At 40.6% G+C, this 22,253-nt stretch overlaps 1 protein-coding gene across 1 annotated transcript in view; it reads right to left on the minus strand.

The window, feature by feature from the left end:
* Positions 1–2,445: 2,445 nt before the first annotated feature.
* Positions 2,446–22,253, minus strand: part of LOC104963761 (putative calcium-transporting ATPase 13, plasma membrane-type) — a 20,746-nt gene continuing 938 nt past the window's right edge. The window contains exons 2-14 of the mRNA XM_010792403.1: positions 19,466–20,038; positions 18,418–18,500; positions 17,053–17,209; positions 15,742–15,903; positions 15,542–15,667; positions 13,965–14,123; positions 13,299–13,478; positions 11,947–12,034; positions 11,756–11,862; positions 8,886–9,077; positions 6,411–6,624; positions 5,568–5,779; positions 2,446–2,508 (exon numbers count right to left, since the gene is read on the minus strand). Coding sequence (XP_010790705.1) covers positions 2,446–2,508; positions 5,568–5,779; positions 6,411–6,624; positions 8,886–9,077; positions 11,756–11,862; positions 11,947–12,034; positions 13,299–13,478; positions 13,965–14,123; positions 15,542–15,667; positions 15,742–15,903; positions 17,053–17,209; positions 18,418–18,500; positions 19,466–20,038 — 2,316 coding nt within the window. The remainder of the gene's footprint in view (positions 2,509–5,567; positions 5,780–6,410; positions 6,625–8,885; positions 9,078–11,755; positions 11,863–11,946; positions 12,035–13,298; positions 13,479–13,964; positions 14,124–15,541; positions 15,668–15,741; positions 15,904–17,052; positions 17,210–18,417; positions 18,501–19,465; positions 20,039–22,253) is intronic.

Genomic DNA, 22,253 nt, shown 5'->3' on the forward strand with positions numbered 1-22,253 from the left:
CCAGCCCACATTTCAGATATTACGTCATATCGGACGCAAATCTGGATCAGCTCCGTTGTACCCCCGTTTTCAGAGATTTGGGTACGGAGGAAAAGAGAGAGGATTTTACTTTCTGACGCTGCGTGAGTTCCCCGACACACCGGGGACACATCTTTATGTATAAAAGACATCAAAAAGTGCATTTTGCATGATAGGTCCCCTTTAAATACCGTTTCTTAAGTACAATTGTCGAGAAAAACGTCTTTACTCTCCCCAGTATGCATGTGTAGCTCCATGAACTGAGTGACTGCATGCTCCACAACCAATACAATACCAATGCAGTAGCACACTGACATCACACATCTCTATCAAGGACTATTGTACATTCACATGCGACTTGAAAAGTCCTCAGGGTCGTTCTTTAGGTCGTGCAAACAACATGGTCACTACAGAGAAGATGTGTAGTGATGTATTGCTCATTTTAACAACACCTTAATATGTTTCAGAGTTTCTGTTCTCACACGAGGGGATTTTACTTTGGGTTTTCCTAGTCGGGAACAAACTTTTAATATACTACATGAATGCAGCACAATTGGTTCTTCCAATAGAACTAAAACCTAATTTGTGTATCTGCCTTATGATTATATCTGCTACAACATTTCTTAGCCCATGCTTCACCCTTACCCAAAGTTTTATGAAAATCAGGTTACTATCTTTTCCGCAATCCTGCTAACAAACAGAAAGAGATAAAAACATGACTTACTTGGAGGAGAAAATGATCATCATTGGTTATAAAAAGTCTTTGCTAAACCCACATTGGATCTAACCAAAACAGTGACAAACACGTGTGTGCCGCCCTTTGCTTGCAGATCACAGTGCACAGTACAAACATGATACATTTTCTGTCTATCTCTACTCTGACAAGTCTGGATCTTACCTGTCCATCTGTCTTCCTCTCAGGTGTACACGTTCAACTCAGTGCGTAAATCCATGTGCACAGTGATCAAGCTGCCTGATGGCTCCTTCCGCATCTACAGCAAAGGAGCCTCTGAGATCCTGCTGAAGAAGTGAGTGTGGGAGGAGGTGTGAAGGGGAAATGTGAAAGTTGAACACTGATTATTAGATTGTGTAATTAAATAGAGAATGTAAAAGACCAAAGATGCTTTGCTCACGAGTGTTTCTGTCCTCTAGGTGTTCCTTCATCCTGGATACCAATGGAGAAGCACGCACTTTCCGCCCACGTGACAGAGATGAGATGGTCAAACAGGTGAGACTTGATGAATTAACACTCCAATGTGCTGAATAGTATCTTTAAAATATCTTTAATTTGGACCTGGTGAAATAGGGTTTAAGATGCTGATCCTGTCATTACAACGTCCCCAGCCGGGCCCCTTTGCTACATATCATTTACCCTTCTATCTCCTCCTATTTCCTGTCAACTCTCACTGTCTAATGCAGGCAAATTCCCCCAAAACACTAGATATGAAGTTAAATCTAGGGAATGTTTAGATTAGACTGCAAGCTTTTAAGGCTAATTTGTTCTGTTTTAGCTCTGCTTTTGGTCTGCACCAACTCCTGAGGGAAACATCTGGCCCTTTAGCTTCCTAATACTCTGTGATGTTCACTACATTCCAGTTAACCCTGTCTGTTTGCTGCTGAGCATACAGTGGGGTTTTAAAGCTCTTTCTGGAAACAGCTGTCCACTGTGTCCAAAAACAGACACTGAGAGTGGTGAGAACAAACCAAAACTCATCACTTTAAGTGACCCTTTGAAAATTCTCACATTGTTAAAGTTTTTTCAATTTAACCAATGTTATTTTTTTAAAACCCTTTTATTGCCAGTTGAAATGTGTTAGTGTTTGTATTTTTTTACTTTAACAGATCCAGGCCAGCTGTTTACCTCAGAGTCCACTCTTTGTGCTAAACTAAGCTAATCTGGCTCTAGTTTCATATTTAGCATACAGACATGTCATTTCTTGACATGAAAAAGAGTAAGAATAATAACCAAATATTTATTAAAGGTCCCATGTCATGGCCATTTCTACTGATCATAATTCCATTGTTGAGGTATACTAGAATATATTTATATTGTGCAATTTTCCAAACTCACATTGGTTTCATTAGTATGTGTATTCACTCTCTGTCCTAAACGGCTTGTTGGAGCTCCTGCCCCCCCCTCCCTGTGAGCCCACTGTGCTCTGATTGGTCAGCTCGCCCACTCTGTTCTGATGAGTCCACCACTGTTACAGCTGAACATCAGTGATTATNAACTGGCTCTGGATCGGAGCCTGCGTGGGGGTGCTACGTGGCCATGCAAGGGGTGTCTGATGTCTGTCTCCTGTGTTCTCCGTTCATCTTGAGCGATACCTAGTCGTCTGATGTGCGGGGGAGAGATGCCGGCTAGCGCGTAGAGGCACGGGACACGTGTTGTCTTAGCGCATCCCGTGATGATGCGGCAGGTGTCATTCAAGGCTGTGTCGACCAGTTTGGTGTGACGTGATCGGCTCCAGCTTGAGCAGGCACACTCTGCTGTAGAGAAACACAGGGCCATGGCAGTTGCACAGATTGTTGATCCCACTGTTAAAGTGACTCTTAAAAACGTTTTTAGGACACACTTCCCAACCATGCTTCACGAAATTGGTAATAAATACTATTAGGTTTAATGCAACATTTGGTGCAATAGCTTTGGGTTATGGTTAGGAATTTTGACAAAGAAAATGAACATATAAAGTCCCCTCAGAGAGTTAAAGTGGACCTATCATGCTATATTTGAAACATATATCGTAGGGCCATACCTATATTAAACATGTCTGTGAAGTTCTTTTTTCAAAGTACCAAACAGATCATGCATTTTAGCCATGCCTCATTTCGCTCTATTTGCTCTATTCCATCCCTGTTTTTGCAAGGGCTGATTCTGCTTTTTTGGCAGACTACAGCGCCTCCTACAGGCCTGGCATATGTACTACAGCGTCTCCAGTGCTTTCGAGCGAATGAGAGACCGCTCGAAAGCACTGGAGACGCTGTAGTACATATGCCAGGCCTGTAGGAGGCGCTGTAGTCTGCCAAAAAAGCAGAATCAGCCCTTGCAAAAACAGGGATNCTCTCCTCTATCTACACTCTTCTTGTCATCTTTGTAAAACGATATCAGACTGGTAATTGACACAGCCATGACTTCTAGTTAAATTCAGTGTGGCTAAAATGAAAAGCTTTGTTAAAATATGCAAGCACGCGAAATTCAAATTCAGCTTTATTGTCAAAAATTTGACATGTGTTATACATCCATAAATATTGAAATATCGTTTCCCACAGTGTGACATGTATACATAAACAAACAAAAAGGGCCTAGATAAACGTGGTATACATTAAACAAAACGGGCCTAGATAACCGGGGTATACAGTTTAAAATGTTAATATATTTAAAGTGTTCAAAGTGCAGTTTCAGTGCAAGTCAGTTGAAGCGATCTTAAGTCGGCGTGACGTTGAAGTCGTGCGACCCTGCTGCTGTACTGGCTTGTAGTTCTTTTATAGCATAACGTTAGCATTTTGCTTTTGGCGACTAGATTTATGATTCAAAAATTATAAAAGGAGGGTTGACATGTGAGATTATCCGGCTGAACAAAACGTGATCCCTCTCTTAAATGTGTGTCAACCACAGACCTCATTTCGAGCTCTTTTTCAAAATCCTATGGAGAAATTGCATGGAAGCAGCGTCAGTATTATGCTCCAAATATCTGGACAAACTCCCAGAAACCTGCAGGTCCGCTGCAACTCTTACTACTTTTAAATCCAGGCTGAAGACTTTTCTTTTTGTCGCTGCTTTTAATTGAACTATTCATATCTTAGACTGCACTGTAACTTTTATCCATGTATTTTTTCTTTTAATGTTTTATTAGCTTTTCTTTTTAATGACTGATTTTAAATGCCATTTTCTTAATGTCTTTCATTTTTTGTAAAGCACTTTGATGTCTTGTGTTGAAAAGTGCTATTTAAATAAACTTGCCTTGCCTAATAAAGATTTCATGTGACACATACAATTGATTTGTTGATGGGAATTAATGTGAAAAAATTAACTCTAGGTTAACGGTACTCTTGCTATCACTACTCACCGACACTATAAACCTTGTCCCTCATGCTAGCCCTGACAACACCGGTAAGCACACCTTCATCTAGGCTGCACTGTTACGTGTCCTGACTTGTAGTGGTTCTCTCCTCTGTCTACACTCTTCTTGTCATCTTTGTAAAACGATATCAGACTGGTAATTGACACAGCCATGACTTCTAGTTAAATTCAGTGTGGCTAAAATGAAAAGCTTTGTTAAAATATGCAAGCACGCGAAAGTCAAATTCAGCTTTATTGTCAAAAATTGTGTTATACATCCAGAAATATCGAAATATCGTTTCCCACAGTGTGACATGTATACATAAAACAAAACCAAAAAGGGCCTAGATAAACGTGGTATACATTAAACAAAACAAAAAGGGCCTAGATAACCGGGGTATACAGTTTAAAATGTTAATATATTTAAAGTGTTCAAAGTGAAGTTTCAGTGCAAATCAACTGAAACGATCTTAAGTTGGCGTGACGTTGAAGTTGTGCGACCCTACTGCTGTACTGGCTTGTAGTTCGTTTATAGCATAACGTTAGCATTTTGCTTCTGGCGACTAGATTTATGATTCAAAAATTATAAAAGTAGGGTTGACATGTGGAGATTATCCGGCTGAACAAAACGTGATCCCTCTCTTAAATGTGTGTCAACCACAGACCTTATTTCGAGCTATTTTCCAAAATCCTATGGAGAATTTGCATTGGTTTTTGAAAAAGGAACCGGAAGAAGTTTACTTCCGGGTTTTATGACGCGTCACTGCGGTTCTCTATTGAGTTGAGAATAACAATGTGATGCAGTAACAACGCTTTAAATGGGGAAATGGGAGCAGATCAGAAAAAAAGCAAGCTTCATACTTATGCCTACCTGATATTCCTACTGTATCAAACAGAGGAAATTAGAAATCCAGGCATTTGTCTAGTATAGGTCTGCTTCGAAAAGGACATTGACACTATTTGAGAATAAGCTGCAAACTGAATATCTTTTCTCATAGTGCTAATTAAAACAATTCTATAAAGTTGTAAGGATAGAAACTAAGAGCAAGCTGTTGTATTAGATTGCAATAAATGTTCAAATGTAACTAATAACGTGGCCACATGTATACAATATGCAGTAGAATACCATTTATCATACAGGCAGTGCAATAAACAATATTGCCATTTCAACATAAATGTACTGAACTGATAGATGGTAGAACATGTTTCTTTAAAATGTTTTGTTTTTCATTGGTGTGCACTCCAAACTACCTGGAAATACCACAAACCAATTGGCCACCATACCTTTGTCGACACTAAAGTCATCACCTGAAGAAGCCTGGTCAGATTTAATTGAGTGCTAGAGATGCTCAGTCAGGTGGAGTTCTGTACTTTACAACAGCATATCACAACCCACAGCCTCATACTGTATCACATCAATTCATAAACAAACCTCTTACAATATTCTCCAGTAAACAGTATGGAAACATTAAAGGGCGGTAACCCTTACCTGCACGGCAAAGGTTCCAAAAACGATGGTGCAGAAGATGGGGTTGGCAAATATGCCGTCAAAGACGTTTCTCTCTCCGTGGATCTTGCGAGCGTTGATCTCGTTGAAGAGTTGCATGAGGACGAAGGTGTTGAAGATGATGGTGTAGTGCTCAGAGGGCGGGGAGTGGAGCGGGGCGTTGCGGCCACTGTCGATGTTAAAAATGTGCTCGCCTGGTGGAGGAAGCAGGAAGTGAGAAAAAAGACACAATTATCAGCTGTGTTGTACACTAGGAAGTGTGTTGGATAGGCTGCTGGAAAAATAACCCATTGCCACTGTAACATAACATGTGACGTGTGAATGTGTGAATATGTGTCTACACCAAAGCTTTGTTTTTCTTGTCCTGGATTCTTGGTTATTAGCATTCTACTTATTCAATATTCATACAGACCATTAATGAAATCAAACCAAATGAGTGGAGGTGGGAGGGCAGAAAGCATAGCCCTCCTGTTGGTCATCAAGTTCAGCGCTTTTGGTCAGGGACCCAAATACTACGTTATTTTAACTGCAAACTTAGACGGTAGGTTTCCATGTGTGTATTTATATAAATACATGTCCATGCCCAGATTACAATACAGTTTCATATTTCATACTAATTTTAAATCAATAATTATTGTTTTTAATTTTTTATATATATTTGACATCATCTAATGATAGAGCTGGTTATTTCTGGCTGTTTTAATAGTAGATGATATTCTATTCCATCCTGTGTGTGTGTGTGTGTGTGTGTGTGTGTGTGTGTGTGTGTGTGTGTGTGTGTGTGTGTGTGTGTGGGTGTGTGTGTGGGTGTGTGTGTGTGTGTACCTATGAACAGTAGGGTGAAGATGATGATCAGCTGGTACACTCCATGGCCCAGGATGTTTTTCATCATGGTCAGTGAGATGAGTGGGTTGTTCCGACCGTAGGGTTTCCGTAGCAACAGGTCCTCAGTGGGGGGCTCAGTGGCCAGAGCCAGAGAAGCAAAGGTGTCCATGATGAGATTCACCCACAGCATCTGCACCGCCTTCAGAGGAGAGTCCTGCAGAGAGTGTAACAAAACATCTGTGTCACCAAGCAATACCCACACACACACACACACACACACACACTGGGGTTTGTGGGAAGACCCTGATTCCTTTAGAACAGTTTACAGCTCATAGAAAGTGTGACAAAGGGAACAGTATTTTGTAAGAGGTCACAAGCCAACAGGTTGGGAACCACTTTTTAAATCAATGCATTGTATTTTATAAGTACATTTTCACTATGATTTTAATATAAAATCTTAACCCAAATAGAAACCGGTGTCAGATATGCCTTTTCAAAAGATGTTGAGTAAAAGATGTCTGTGCGATTTATAGACAACCGAACATTTAATGTGTCTTACTGATGCGACAACCAGTGGCGGAAAGAAAGTACATTTACTCAAGTACTGTACTTAAGTAAACATTTGAGGAACTTGTACTTTACTTGAGTATTTTCACAATATGCTACTCTATACTCTTAGTCCACTACATTTATTAATTAATTTATTATTTATCAAGATTTAGTGACTTTTCAGATTAAGATGTTGCATTACAAAATATGTGATGCACTTTCAGATTAAACCAATGCATTGACTGTTTAAGGGGGAAAAACACAATTATACAATTTATATAATAAAAAGTTCCTATAATCAATTGTGTTTGTCTGAGACAGTAAAATATTGCCTGATGCTACAATATGAAAAATAATGTCATATTTAATAATAAATCACATATGTTTCTGCATTTGTACTTTTATATGTTATACTCTAGATAATACTTCTGTACCTTTACTTAGGAATGTTGGAAATGTACTTGTAATGGAGTATTTATACATTCATGTATTGCTACTTTTACTTAAGCAAGTAAGGGATAATATGCAGCGAGGTGGTCATTATGGGTAAAAGAACACCACATCTTTTCCCCATAATGACCAAGTCGCTGCACATTATCCCGCTTATTACATGGCCGCATTCTCAACAAAGTAAAGACATGACTCCCAATATTAATTGAAATGCTTTTATAGATTTAGAACATGTTTTTATTGATTTAAAAAAATAGTAGGCTATTATTGATTTAAAATGACATACTAAGAAAAATAGTCCGTTGTTACTGTTTGAACTACGTAGCAACGGCAGGAACTGCTTCGATAGCGTTTTTGCGGACCTTTTTTATTACAGATTTGAAAACATCGTTGCTTGCTTTAATAATTTAATATAATATTTAATTTAATAAAAATTTGATTTTATAAGCGACGCGGTCATTATGGGGAAAAGAACACCAACAGGCCGATGAGGAGCCCGACGCGAAGCGGAGGGATCTAGATCGGCATGAAGGTAACGATATAAAGTAACGATATGACTCCCAATATTAATTAAAATGCTTTTATGGATTTAGAAAATGATTTTATTGATTTAAAAATAGTTGTATTGATTTAAATTAACATGCATCCGCTAAGAAAAATAGTCCGTTGTTACTGTTTGAACTAACGTAGTAACGGCAGGAACTGCTTCGATAGCGTTTTTGAGGAGCTTTTTGATTACAGATTTGAAAACATTGTTGCTTGCTTTAAAAGTAGCACAATTTATTATGTCAAACCTTGGAAAGTATCTAGATATCCCTGCCCTAATGCCAAAGTAACTGGCAACTGAATATGTGTCGCCGTCGTGTCGTATGTCTGGACCGCTGCGTAAAAAGGAGGGTGTCTGCCCGTTACTTCTCCGCTGTTTTCTTGTTGCTCTTGTCTTGTCAGTTAGAAATACAGTTCAATTGAACTGACTTCTTTGTGCAGATGTGAGCGTTCTTAACAACGGTCAATAAGTCCTTGACAGCGGTCTGTCTGTTCTGGATTAACAACCTGTCATGTGTTCTGAATTGACCAATCAGAATCGAGTATTCAACTAAGCCATGTAATAAAGGATCTTAATACTTCTTCACAATCAAGTAATCAAATATATATGATTCTGAAAATGGGGCTCAGTTATAAGTAATTTTACTTTTAGTAACAGGAAACAAACTGGCACCTGTCCACTCTCCATACTTGTTCCCTTCTGGGACTTGAACCAGGGACCATCTGGTTTCCATGCCAAGCCCCTACAGACACAGTCTCTTCAGCCCTAAACATGCTTAAATAAGCTTAGTGTGAAAAATGCATTAAGAGGATTGTAGCTTTTTGCTTTGTAGCAGATAGAGGGTGAGTGATGTTCACAGAAGTGACGTCTCTGTGACTGAGTATGAATGCACGTGTGTCAGTATGTATGTCTATTAATAAATGTGTCACCTGAGTGATGCAAGCCCCGGTGAAGGCCACGATGACAGCCACTACGTTGACTGTGAGCTGGAACTGCAGGAATTTGGAGATGCTGTCGTAGACATTTCGGCCCCACATCACCGCCTTCACAATGCTGCTGAAGTTGTCATCAGTCAGGATGATGTCAGACGCTTCTTTAGCCACATCCGTCCCCGCAATACCCTGACACACAATGAGACAGTGAGGAGCAGACGGACACTCGTCACATGATTCACGCAAACACTCAAAAGATGTTGGAGTGCTACTGTGTGAATATCTTGTTGCCCTGACTCCAATTGCAAGTGAGAAAGGTCCGTGACCATAACGTAGGGTTACGTATGGTAACCCATGTTATATAACCACAGTGGAGCCCTCTACTGGACTCTATGGGTACTCCCCTGTATCCTATTCATGCACACATTCCTTCACTGAGACTTCCCTATACGTACCCGGCCCCCTGGGCGGGCCCACCTGAATGTGCGCGCATCCACCACATAAGAGGCGGCCTCGCCCGCTCACTGCTATCCCTTTACTTTCTCTTCAGCTCAGTAGCATAGGGCAGCAGGGCTCCACTGTGCTTATATAACATGGGTTACCATACATAACCCTACGTTATATCTCTCACAGGCTGATGTATACCCGCTCTGCTGTCCCCCTGTTTCGGACCGGCTTTCTGTTTAGTAGCCGCTGCGCCTCTCTCACCTCTCCCTCGGCCGTAGCCAAGGAGAGAGAAAGAGGCTGCGGCTGGCCGGGCACACCCTGACGCGCTTACCCCGCGGAGGTGTGCCATAACGTAGGGATTTCCTCCCCCCTGTCTTAATGCAGGGGGAAAAGAAAACCTCCAGCCCCTATGGGCCCATGTGCGCGTTACGTCCCCCCGGGCTGGGGGCTCGGTAAAACGTAAGCACATTACGTCCGGGGAGGGGGCCAGATGCCCACTGACCCACAGCAAGGAGCCAGACATGTTCAAGAGATAAACTTAATGAAGGGGCCTGGTGTTGACCAAGATGCCGCCGTTCATATGTCCTCCACACTTATGCCACTAAATAAGGCTGTTGATACAGCCATGGCTCGTGTAGAGTGTGCACGGACTCCCGTGGGGAAGGCCCCCCCCGCTTGTCCGCCGCCGCCATCTGCACCCCGCGGCAGGGGCCTTCTCCCCTCTGCCCACCCTGCTGTCTGCGGAAGCGGGGGCACACCGGGACACTCATTGTCTGAGTGGTCCTCCACCCTGTGGATTCCTGCCCAAGTAGCCACCGTAGTCTTCATTTTCAGTGGCTGCCGCCACGTGGCCTCCACGCACCGCCAGATGTCTGGCAGGGGGGGTGAAACAAAGGCCGGCGGTGCTGGACGACCCGTGCCGTAGAAGCCCTGACGCAGGCGGCTCACCGGCCTCGGAGGTATTGGTGGGGGAAGCGGCAAGCCTGTACGCTCCGCCGCCATAGCCATTACCGCCGAGAAGTCCTGACGAGCCGACCTCTGCTGATGGCCTTCCTGGTGGTCAGCGGAAATCACAGACGACGAAGTGTCATCATCGTCATCCTCCTCTCCGATGCCCGGACCCGTCCGGGCTGCTGGGATGGCGAAGACGAAGGGCACTCCCTGCACGAGGTCCTCCATCTCCACCACGTCGAGCTCTGGGTCTTCCACCGGCGGGACGTAAAACCTCTGGAACACCGCCACTCTGCTGGATCGGGTCAATAGCTGACAGGTGCTGCAGACTGCTGATGGAGGCAGGTTAGCCGCTGCGTGGTCAGACCCCAGACACTCCATACACCGAGTATCTGGATCGTCACTCCCGATAGAACCCGGACACGAAGGACACGGGCGCTCCTCAGGTGAGTCCATATTCGATTCTTTGTCCAAAGAAAACTTTTTCTTGCTCTTTCTATCCGTTGTCTCTCACTCAGTTACTCGATAGCTGCTTAGCTAAAAGAGAAAGGGATAGCAGTGAGGGGGCGAGGCCGCCTCTTATGCGGTGGATGCGCGCGCATTCAAGTAGGCCCGCCCAGGGGGCCGGCTACGTATAGGGAAGTCTCAGTGAAGGAATGCATGCATGAACAGGATACAGGGGAGTACCCATAGAGTCCAGTAGAGGGCGGAGCCTGTGAGAGATATAACCACTATTAAACCACACTATTAAAACCTTTTTTATTCCAAATAAAATACAATATATATTAGGTATGTATTTAATATGTATATAGATCGTAGGGTACAAATCGAGTCATAAATCCTTGACCATCTTAGTTACCTTAAGTTAGGGCAAGCATAGTTAGGTTGTTTTAAGTGTTGAGGTATTTATCCAGTGTATAACCTACAATAGATGGGGGTCAGCACACCCCCAGTTTGGAGAAACACACAGCAATACCAGTCGAGGGTAAGTTACGTACTGCTGTGGATTGGGCAGCTGCAAAACAGATTGTAGACCCCAATACAAATCAGTTTGGCTGGGTTAATTTGTTTAGGTCCTCTGTTCGTCAACAAGATGTCTGACAGCAAGGTGCATTGACGAAATGTATACATTATACAGTACTTCAACTGAAGCCACTTATTAAGGTGGCTAAAATATATTTTTCTGAGCAGTAAATTGCTTAGCAGATTTTTCAAAAATGGGGGTGTAAACAGGCGTGTACTCTAGTAACACACCTATAGAGAATAATGTAAAACAACCTCGCTTCAAAACAGTCTTTAAGTCATTAATATATTTAAAGGTATAAGAGATAAGTGTGTAGGTTAGGATAATTTGTTCTCCAAAATGCATTTATATACAGTAAGTGTGTGATTGCATTATTGTAGCAATATTGTATTGTTTATTTATGAACAATAAATAAACATTATTGGTGAATACTCTTTCAGGTTACCATGGCAAAGCCAACATCAGCCTTCTTCAGAGCTGGTCCGTCATTGGTTCCATCTCCTGTTACTGCGACAACCTGCCTCTGCTCTAACACTGTGCTGTCGATGATGCCTGGACACAAAAAGGGGGTAAGACGGGCTCCAAGTGTGTGTGAATGAATGTGGGCGTGCATATGTTCATAAAGCTGAAGCTCACCTTTGACCAGAGTGTGTTTGTCCGTTGGCGAGGATCGAGCCAACACGCGAAGTTTGGGCCACACTTTGTCAATGCGTTCCTGTTCGATCTGTCAGATGGAGAGAAAAAAGGGGGGAAAGAGTGTGATGATTAATTACATCATAAGGAACCTATTAGCTGTTCTCTTCTTTCCATAGATGTCACTTTTGGATCTTGGATGGAGAATAAAGTATCAGGAATGGGTTCTAGCCGCTGCAGTGCCAGCTGGGGATGTGCTGCTGCTTTTTTGGCAGCACATGAGTGCATGTTTCTACACATTTTCAATAGCAACTCTAGAGTCTAGGCATCTTGAGTGCAAAGGTGGCCATGAAAAGGTAATTGTCTCAATCAAGTCAAACTCCTTTAAATGAGTATTCCCTTTTAAACAAAGTCAAAGTTCAGAATGGCAGACATTTTTTTGAGGAGTTCTGACAGATGGCAACCAAATATTTGGTGCATTACTGCAACCAACTAGACTGGAGGAGCAGATTGTCAGAAGAAATAAATGATTATAGGTCTCTAACATCCTTTTACTGATATTGTAGCCGAGCTCTCATTGCCTTCCACCACTACATAAGCAGGAAACCAAGGGAAGGAGATTTCACATCACCTACTGTATGTTCTCTGAGTAGAAATCCTTTCACAATATAATACCTGCATGACATACAGAGGCGTTATCAGATCATAAGCGGAAGTGGCTGCACTGATTTTGATGTGTCCCTATAGCCAATCAAAGAAAATACAAGATCTTTTTACAGGAATATGCAATTTGTTGACATGGGAATGTATAAAAGTTCCTGCATGAGCTGTGAATATGTGTATTTCACAGAGGAAATAGTCCAACAGATGTTAATGTAGCAAAGAGATAGACTTTGTGTTTAATGTGCAGGCACTGATAGAGTCACTGTCGTGGGCATGATGATGAGGCACACTGCAGCCCGGAAGATCAAGAGACAAAACTATCAACATACAAATGATTAAAGATGAAATAATAAGCAGATTAATCGATGATAAAAAAGAAGAGTTGCAGCCTTAACATATGATCTCATGTAAACTAGAGCGTAGTGTGCAGACCGATCGATGCTTGTGTAGTGATAAAAAAGAAAAGGAAGTTAAATATATCGGCATTGTCAGTGTGCAAAAAATATAATTACGTGTACACATGAATCTGACTAAGATTAAAGGCTGGTAACAAACAGATATTTTGTGAATATCCAGTCTAGTTCATTCTAATGAAGTACAGAGACAGAATACTTCATGTGAACACTAACCCTAACCCTAACCCTTACACTAAAGGAACCACTTTTATGTAAGTTTACTCAACCCCAGCTCACCTCTCCTTTCTCGTTCCTGATTCGTCGGTTGAATTCTTTGCCGTCTATACAGATGAAGTCGTCCCCGGGTTGGATGATGCCACATTTAACAGCAATGGCCCTGGCTGTGCTAATGTTGTCTCCAGTCACCATCCGCACCGTGATGCCCGCGCGCTGACACTTACGGATGGCCTCTGGTACCTTAGAGAGACAGTTACAATTAAAATTCATCTAGATTATAAAATGAAATAGATCGATATAAGTGTTTGAACATTTGAGCCAACATGATGCAGACATATGTTTTGTTTTATTTTGGTTGTGTGCTTTTATATTATTTCTTTCTGATATTTTAATATCTGAATATTAAATTAGATTAAAAAACACTTGATATATTAAAGTATATTATATAGAGAACACAATATAAAATCTAAAGATAAGTTGTAATACACTATAATAGAGCCAATTACTACTAAAATAAAAAATATGACGGTGTTCGTTCCTTATTATGATGCATAAAATTGTCTTAGAATGACAACAACTACATTAATTTTCTTTCAGGGGCAATTCATCCCCCAACAAAATAAGTTATTGAGTCAGAACTATAATTATTCACACAGTATGGACTGCACATAAAGACAGTACTGTCTCAGAGTGGAACTAGTCTCACCCAGACTGCACTGGTCCTACCTCAGGCCGCACAGGGTCCTCTATCCCCACCACAGTGATGCAGGTCAGCTCCGTCACTATTTCAGCTTCGTTCTCCCAGTCTGGCTCTGGATTCCCCGGCAGGTCACGGTATGCGATGCAGATGGTCCTCAACCCCTCACAGGCCATGGGCTCGATCACCTGTTATTCAGGGAGGGGGTCCACAAAATCTCATTCCGCATCAAACCTCAGACTGCTTCATTTACTGTACATTCCCATAATCTGATGAATAAAAATGGGATTAAACACAAGGGGGAAGTTTGTGTCGGATGACCTTTTGTGTTCTTCTGTGAGAATGTTCTGTGACAGGGATGAAGGGAAAAGCCCCTGGCCTGCTGCAGCCAGCAGAGGGGCGTATGATGTAAAGAGGAGGTGACAAAAAGCTGCTACGGTGCAAACTGAACTACTGAGCTGGAATACAGTTGTTCAAAACTGTTAATCCTGAACCATTTATGTCAGTCAGCCTGTCAGTCAATGTAACCTCCCTTCCTTGTGCAGCCTGCATAGGCTAATCTGCTATGTGAAGAATTAAAACATGTGTTTTGCTGCTAAAGATTGTACTCACATGCAATTAGACTGATGTAGTAAAGTAGTCATATTCTCAATTTCTGTGCGTTTTTAAAAGGAAAATGTTAATGTTAAAGGTCCCAAGTCAAGCTTTTCCGGTTATTACCCATCCCCTTGTGTGTTATGTAGCTTGTTTTTATGCATGTAAACGGTCTGCAGAGTCACAAACCCTGAAAGTACACCCTGTATCGAGTAGAACTCTAACACAGAAAAGACCTGTCTATGCTGCCCCAGAACGCCTAGTTGGAGATTTCTATTTTTCTTCCTGGGTACAGTGACGTGCCCATACCCAAATGGACCCAATCCGTGGAGCTCCTTGCACACACACACTCTCTCAGTGGCGAAACTGTGACACGCTGGGGAGGGCGGGGTGCAAGTGGAGCCTCGCAGCTGCGCAACTGTGGCCGCTTACACTGTGGCCGCTTACACTGTAGGTGCGCCGCGTTTGGGGGGGGGNTAATAATAATAATAATAATACAAAGGAAAAATTATATTATATAATAATAATCATAGAAATAATAATAATAAAACATATTGTAAATAAAATCATCATCATCTTAATGAATAATAATCCTAGTAATTAGAAAGACCATAAACTACATAAAATAATAATAATAATATTAATAATAAAAAAATATATATAATAATAACCATAGATTATTAAACAGCAAATACATTTAAAAAACGAAATGTAATGTAACTAATTATAGATTTTGTAATAGTTGTTATAATAATATTGACTGTATGAAATAATAACAAATAGATAAAAAGTTATATACAAATAATATGAATAAATAAATAACTAATAATAATAATTATTATTATTATTATAAAACAATAATAATAATAATAATCATAATCGTAAACATAATTATATTAATAATAATAATAATAATACAAATAATAATGAAAAAAATGATAATCATAAAAGAATAATAATATTACTAATTATTATAATAATAATAAAAAAAAAGAAATATAATAATAATCACCATGCTCATCTGAGACTGCAGCTCGATCTCCAGAGCCTGTAGCAAACTCTTGGTCTCTTTCACCTCTGTGCTGGTGGTCTGTATGCTCATGATTGTGGTCTCCTCCTCCTTGGCGATAGCCTCCGACTGCGAGGAGCACAGGAAGTCAGCACAAACCATCCAAATAAAATGTTCTCGCATTTCTCTACCAGGGTTTTTACCTTGGTGGCGTACCAGCTCTCCAGATCACGCTTGGTTTTGGCGTTGATGGCCTCGTACTGTTCCCGCATCTCTTCCAGCCCTTTGTTCAGATCCTCCTGCGGACCGGCGTCCACCTCCACGTTCACCTGGCCACTCATATGGCCACGCATCGCCATCAGGTCCTTGCGGGAGGGGGAGTGGGGGTACATACACACTCACATCAGACATTGCTGAGCATTTGAGAAAAGGTCAACTTCATCATTATTTTCTAAAATGAGTCTCCACAAAGATATAGTTCTGCTGGAGACTAAATCATTTTGTGTTGTAGGCTTTTGCCTTAAAAAGTAAAAACACTCAGATCAATTGATCTATCTATCCAGATATCTATCTATGAATATTGCAAGATTAATATTTAGTATTCATCGATTTGCCAGCTCATAGAATCCTCTTGTAATAAATAACTAAATGATATCATCAGGTTTTTAACAATACAGTAAACTCCCAGCACGGGGAGGAAACACAATTAAACTGGCAGGAAGTACTCAAACAGGAAGTACTCACTTGACAAACGATTGAAATGTACTTTATCTGAATCAGAACCCTGCTTAATACAAATACAAAATGATTTATAGTCTGTCTGTTTCTACAGGGATTTTTCCTGAAAGCATTTTAACTTATTATCTTAAATCTGGACTTGTAACATGGTGCCGTCTGATGTTAAACCAGGATTTCGTTTTTTGGCGTTAAAGTATATAGTGTAGCTGTCAGCTCATAGAATCCTATAGTGAACCCGGAAATATTGAGTAACACAACGTTTTATGTTAGAAATGTATAGTACAGGTCCCCAGCACATAGAATTTGCCGGATGCTCACTCACATATGTTGGGCAATTTTGCACAATTAGCATTTCATTGCGTTAATTCAAATGAATGTGGACATGAAACACCATGAAATGTTTTCATGGTGTAAAATGGAAGTTTGAACCTTCAGAGTGGCCATATTTATACAGGTTATACCGGTAAAAACCGCCATTGTTGATCATGAAAATGTCAGAAAGGCATTCAGCAACCTCATAACCTCCAAAACCACTCCAAAATTGTCCAAATTAGCCATGCCATTTTTTAACTGTTGTTTAAAAGCATTATAGGCTATAATGCTATTTAACGCAACTGATGCTAATTGTGCAAATTGGCCAATTACGTGAGTTAGCATCCGGCAGTTTGTAATTACTGGGGGTACAATACATTTCTAAGATAAACTTTGGGGTACTCAACATTTCCTGGTTCACAGTGCTGGCAACTACAGATTATATGTTAGCACACTAATAGTACCTCCTCATGGTTACTCTTCATGGACACCAGCTCTTCTTTCAGAGCGTCCAGTTGCATGCTCAGGTCCGTCATGGCGCTGCCGAGTTCAACCTTCACCATCTTCAGCCCGGCGATGTCCGCCTCCACAGACTGACGCATGGCCAGCTCGTTCTCATACCTGCACCATCACATGAGAGCAAAATAAATCATTTAAAGCTTTGTTATATACATATTTATATATATATATACACAACTTACTATTATTTTATATAAATAAATGCATAACTTATAAGTGATATACCCCAAGAAATACACTATTTTGTTTTCAAGGGGCAGAAACATGGAAGTTCACAGACATTAAAGGTCACCTATCTTGCTATTTTTAGGCAATAGCATAGGTCTCAGATCAAGGGAGGCCATATCATGGATTATCAAGGATTATTTCTGAAATAGTATGAAGCTCAAAGGCTTTCTCTCTTGCCGGTTGTACCACAAGGTGAGTTCCTTTTTATTTCCTGCTTCTTCATACACATGCTCCAACATGCTCTCCAGTACAGGTTAGCTCTGAGTGTTAGCGATGCTAATGTACACACCAACCATATTACGTCCAAAACAGTCGGGAATTATTTCTGATAGCAATGTTTCTGATAGTTCCACAGGTCTACATTTCCGATTTTACGTCATATCGGCCGCATATCTGTATCCGCTCATTGTACACCCGTTTTTAAAAGATTTGGGTACGGAGGAAAAGAGAGAGGGTTTTATTTTCTGACGCTGCATGAGTTCCCTGACACACCGGGGACACATATTTATGTAGAAAATACATAAAAAAGTGCATTTTGCTTGATAGGTTCCCTTTAAATAATAAATAAATAAAATAGATAATAGTTTTATATTGATAATAATAATAAAAAAAGTTACAAAACTATGGTTATAGTAATTATAATAATAACAAAACTGAAATAATAATAATAAGAAAAATAGTGATAATAACAATAGTATTTTTAATAATTAAAATAATAAAATACAGTAAAACAACTTTTTAAGCGGTTATAGAAACATTTATTAAAAAATAGACTTTTTATATTGTGATATTTAGTCCAGCTGCAGCGTTCTTCACAGCTGCCAGCAGAGGGAGCGCAATGCAGATAATAAAATCCTGCTTTTTAATATTTAATTTAACAGGAAAACACTTTCAGTGTTATTTAAATTGCTATTGATTTTTTGTCACTGATATTTGTGCTTTTCGTGTTTCATAAGTTGCAGGAGAGGTACAAAGGTAAATAAAAAAGAAATGTTAATAAAGTTAGACACAGATAATTACATTTAAATGATGATACATAAGGATAAGTAAATATAAGTACAGATAAATAATGAGGTACTGACTTGACCCTGAAGTCGTCCTGAGCCAGTTGGGCGTTGTCGATGCTCAGGAGGACAGTGCCTTTGACCAGGATGGCTTCCTGGATCTGAAAACACACAAAAGGTTCAGAGGTAAAATCAGTCTGTTCAAGTCAGTGCCGTTTCTGAGGCGTGGCAGCAGCCCACGCAGCCGCCGCCCCGCGCGCGCACACACACACACACACACACACACACACACACACACACACACACACACACACACACACACACACACACACACACACACACACACACTGCAGCGCTGATTCCATTTTCATCGCCTCGAGTCAGATTACTTTATGTTCTGGTTCAGCTGCTTTCCTTTTTTCACTGCTGTGATTTATAGAAGACATCTGACATCCTGGGGTTTTTATGGTTACATGTTTTTGCAAGACATTAGTTCTGTCATTGAAACAAAGAAGATTTTATTGCTTGCTTTTTACATTTTTCTTCTTCTCTCTATTCCATTTATCTATTGTTCGATTTTTCTTTTGAGAATAAAAGAAGAAAACCAGCAGTAATTTGTAACTTTGTTTTTATGTATTTTCATTATTTACGATAGTTCAGAACTGCCATAGTCAAGATCATGAATTCATTTTGTGCTTGTTATTCTGAAAGAAAGATACAGCATTTTTTCCCCAGAATGATTGTGTTGTTATTAGGACTTTGTCAACTTTAGATAATTAACTCAGTAGACTCATGCACTTTGTCTTTCATAGAGTACATTTTGTTCTCAATATTGCATTTATTTAAAGGTAAGATTTTGTATGTTATCATTTTTTTCAGTTCCACTCATCGGGACATGATCTTTTATTCCTCCCTATTATTTACGGAAATTAAAGGCTGCCATAATTAAGATTACGAGTTAATTTTCTTATTTTCATCTTGAAAAATATATATTTTCTCCAACATCATTGTCCTACTATTAGGAATAAAATGTTTGTTAACTCAGCTAATTTAAGACAACAAATCCAGATTTTAAACCACAGACCCCACACTGGACTCAATTTTCCATGCTGCCCCTCTTTCTCACCTTGCCCTGCAGCTCTGCGATGGTGACGTAGAAGGGACTGTAGTCTCGGGTGCTGGGGCCGACCTTGCTCTCCACAAACTGTCTGATCTTCAGCTCCAGCTCTCCGTTGGCCTTCTCCAGCGCCGCCACCTTGGCCAGGTAAGTGGCCAGGCGGTCATTGAGGTTGTTCATGGTGGCCTTCTCATTGCCGATGAAGCTGGCATCTCCACCGCCGCCGCCACCACCTCCACCTCCAAAAGCAAAGGCTCCACTGCCTCCACCACCACCACCGCTACCAAAAGAGAAAGCTCCACCGCCTCCACCAGCTCCACTACCGTAGCCGAAGCCGCCACCGCCACCACCTGCAGAGTAGCTCATGCTAGACCGGGAGACCCGTGTTCCCCCACCTCCTGCTCCTCCCGCCACGCTGAAGGAGCTCATGCCTCCCGTGGATGCTCGCCCCATGCCGATGCCACCGTAGCCGCCGCCACCGCTCATGCTGCCGCTGCCAATGGAGTTGCGGTTCGAGTACATCAGGGCCATGATGATGGAGGTGTGTGTCAGAGGAGTGAGGACACATGCAGGAGGATGCTCCTTTTAAAGATGCTCAAATGGGCAGAGCTGCAGGTGATGGGAGGGGTCGATGCTCCACACCCTCCTCCCCCCCCCAACCCTCTTATGTATGCACTTATGTAAGATTTGAATGTGCTTGTGCTTTCTAATATCTCCACACCATTTTTGTAATACTTCTGCTTTAGTACATATTACATTTCTTACTGCACTACATTTTCACATCTTAAGAGCTCTTCAGGATTTATTTGATTAATGATGATCTACCTGTGCAAAGCTGCAGGTTTGTTTTAACAGACACATCATAAAACGGTTCTGTTCTGTTTTTACTGCTGCTCATAAATACCAAGAGAATGTGATCCATCTCTGACAGACACACACCCTCGAAACCTACCAGTAAGGCGACTGAATTCATGACTCCAACTTTTAACTGTGCTGCAACAGTCAGCTTACATAAGTTCACCTGCTAACATTGCACCAATAATTACAATACAAAATAATTGTATAATGAAGGCTTTCAGTTTGGATACTTTACGTGTGCGTTCAATCCGGTTTACTTCCTTACTTTTCTGAAACAAAATCATATAAACTGATATGTTGATTTTCGTCCTGTGTCATCACAATGGGAAATCAAATTATTTTGACAGAAGTTTATTCAGCTCTTTATTGCTTCGCCACAGATGTCATGATAGCAGAAAGTCTAGATATATATATTTCGCTGACTTATAACCAACCTGTCTCGACTGCCTAGGACTGACACAATCTAAAGAACAAACAAAAAAGGTCAAATTTTTCAAATTAAGTTCCTAAAATGATTTGCCGTATTGAAAGCTGATGTACCTGCAGGATTGTTGTTTATCTTAGTTTGCATCTTCATGTTTGATGCACTTATTGTATGTCGCTTTGGATAAAAGTGTGAGCTAAATTAATTGTAATGTAATATATCTGATGTGTATTTACATGTTCTCTGGTGTCACAAAGAGCTCAAGAAGATATAGCTGAGTATAAGCACTATTATTACACTGCATGTTATGTACACTCACCGGCCACTTTATTACCTTGCTAGTACAGAGTTGGACCCCTTTTGCCTTCAAAACGGCCTTAATTCTTCATGGCATAGACTCAACAAGGTGTTGGAAACATTCCTCAGAGATTTTGATCCATATTGATATGATAGCATCTAGGGCTGTCCCGAAAACCATTTTTCGGGCTCCGGATATTCGGTAGTAATCAGCAGCGAATATTCGGTGCGGAGAGATTTTTTATAAAAACATTTTTTCCAAAAGGTTTCATAACACGCTTTAAATCAGTCTTGATGTCAGGGAAGGCTCGCAATGATGCAAAATACAAATAATTGATCATTCACCTCACATGCATTAACGAGCCTGTTTTGAAAATGTAAGAAGTAGAAAGTAAAGATATTTGTGTTAAAATGTAGGGAGTAAAAGTAAAAACTCCTCAGAAAAATAAATACTTCAGTGAAGTACAGATACCTGAAAAATCTACTTAAAGACCCTGTGAAGTGCATGTTTTTGCGCGTAAATGAAATGGCAGTTTAATTCCTTACATATCATTGTGCCTGTTCATGGCTAAAATAATTTTTCATAATTAATGAATGAATGAATTATTAATTTTGCCGTCTGAGCCTAACGTTTCTACAAATATATTAGGGACTATAGTGTTAACAAATCCAAGAAAAATATGTAGTGTACATAAAGAGTGTGCACACTTATCTAGTATCCTATCCATGTGAACCTGTTTTATTTGTGATGACCTCACACCACACATTTCTTTCTTTAAATTGAAGTTGAATGCATCAATCTGGTGCACTTTGAGGGCAACATTAAGAGATTTATGGATACAGCTCTCAACACTCATATGAAACATATATTTCAATAATCAAAAAACATTGGAAAGATTTCTTAACCTATTTTATACAACTAATATTACATAGATGGAAATATTTGTTTACATAGATGACGAAACCCACTGAGATAACTTAGACTACAGTTTACAATCTAATCACTCAGAGTCCTTTACCTCCCTGAGCTGACGTTACCTCTCTCAGTCCCACAGGAGAGGACTCTCCCTCTCCTTATTGTTGAAACAGCTAATCTCCGTTAGCTCCGAGCTAGCACCAAATGCTAACAACAACCCCCGTAACACTCTCTCTCTCTCTCTCAAAGTCCGACAGGAAAGAGCTCTCCCTCTCCTTATTGTTGAAACAGCTAATAATCTC

The sequence above is a fragment of the Notothenia coriiceps genome, unplaced genomic scaffold (assembly GCF_000735185.1).
Source record: "Notothenia coriiceps isolate Sejong01 unplaced genomic scaffold, NC01 NC01_scaffold00036400, whole genome shotgun sequence".
NCBI classification, from domain to species: domain Eukaryota; kingdom Metazoa; phylum Chordata; class Actinopteri; order Perciformes; family Nototheniidae; genus Notothenia; species Notothenia coriiceps.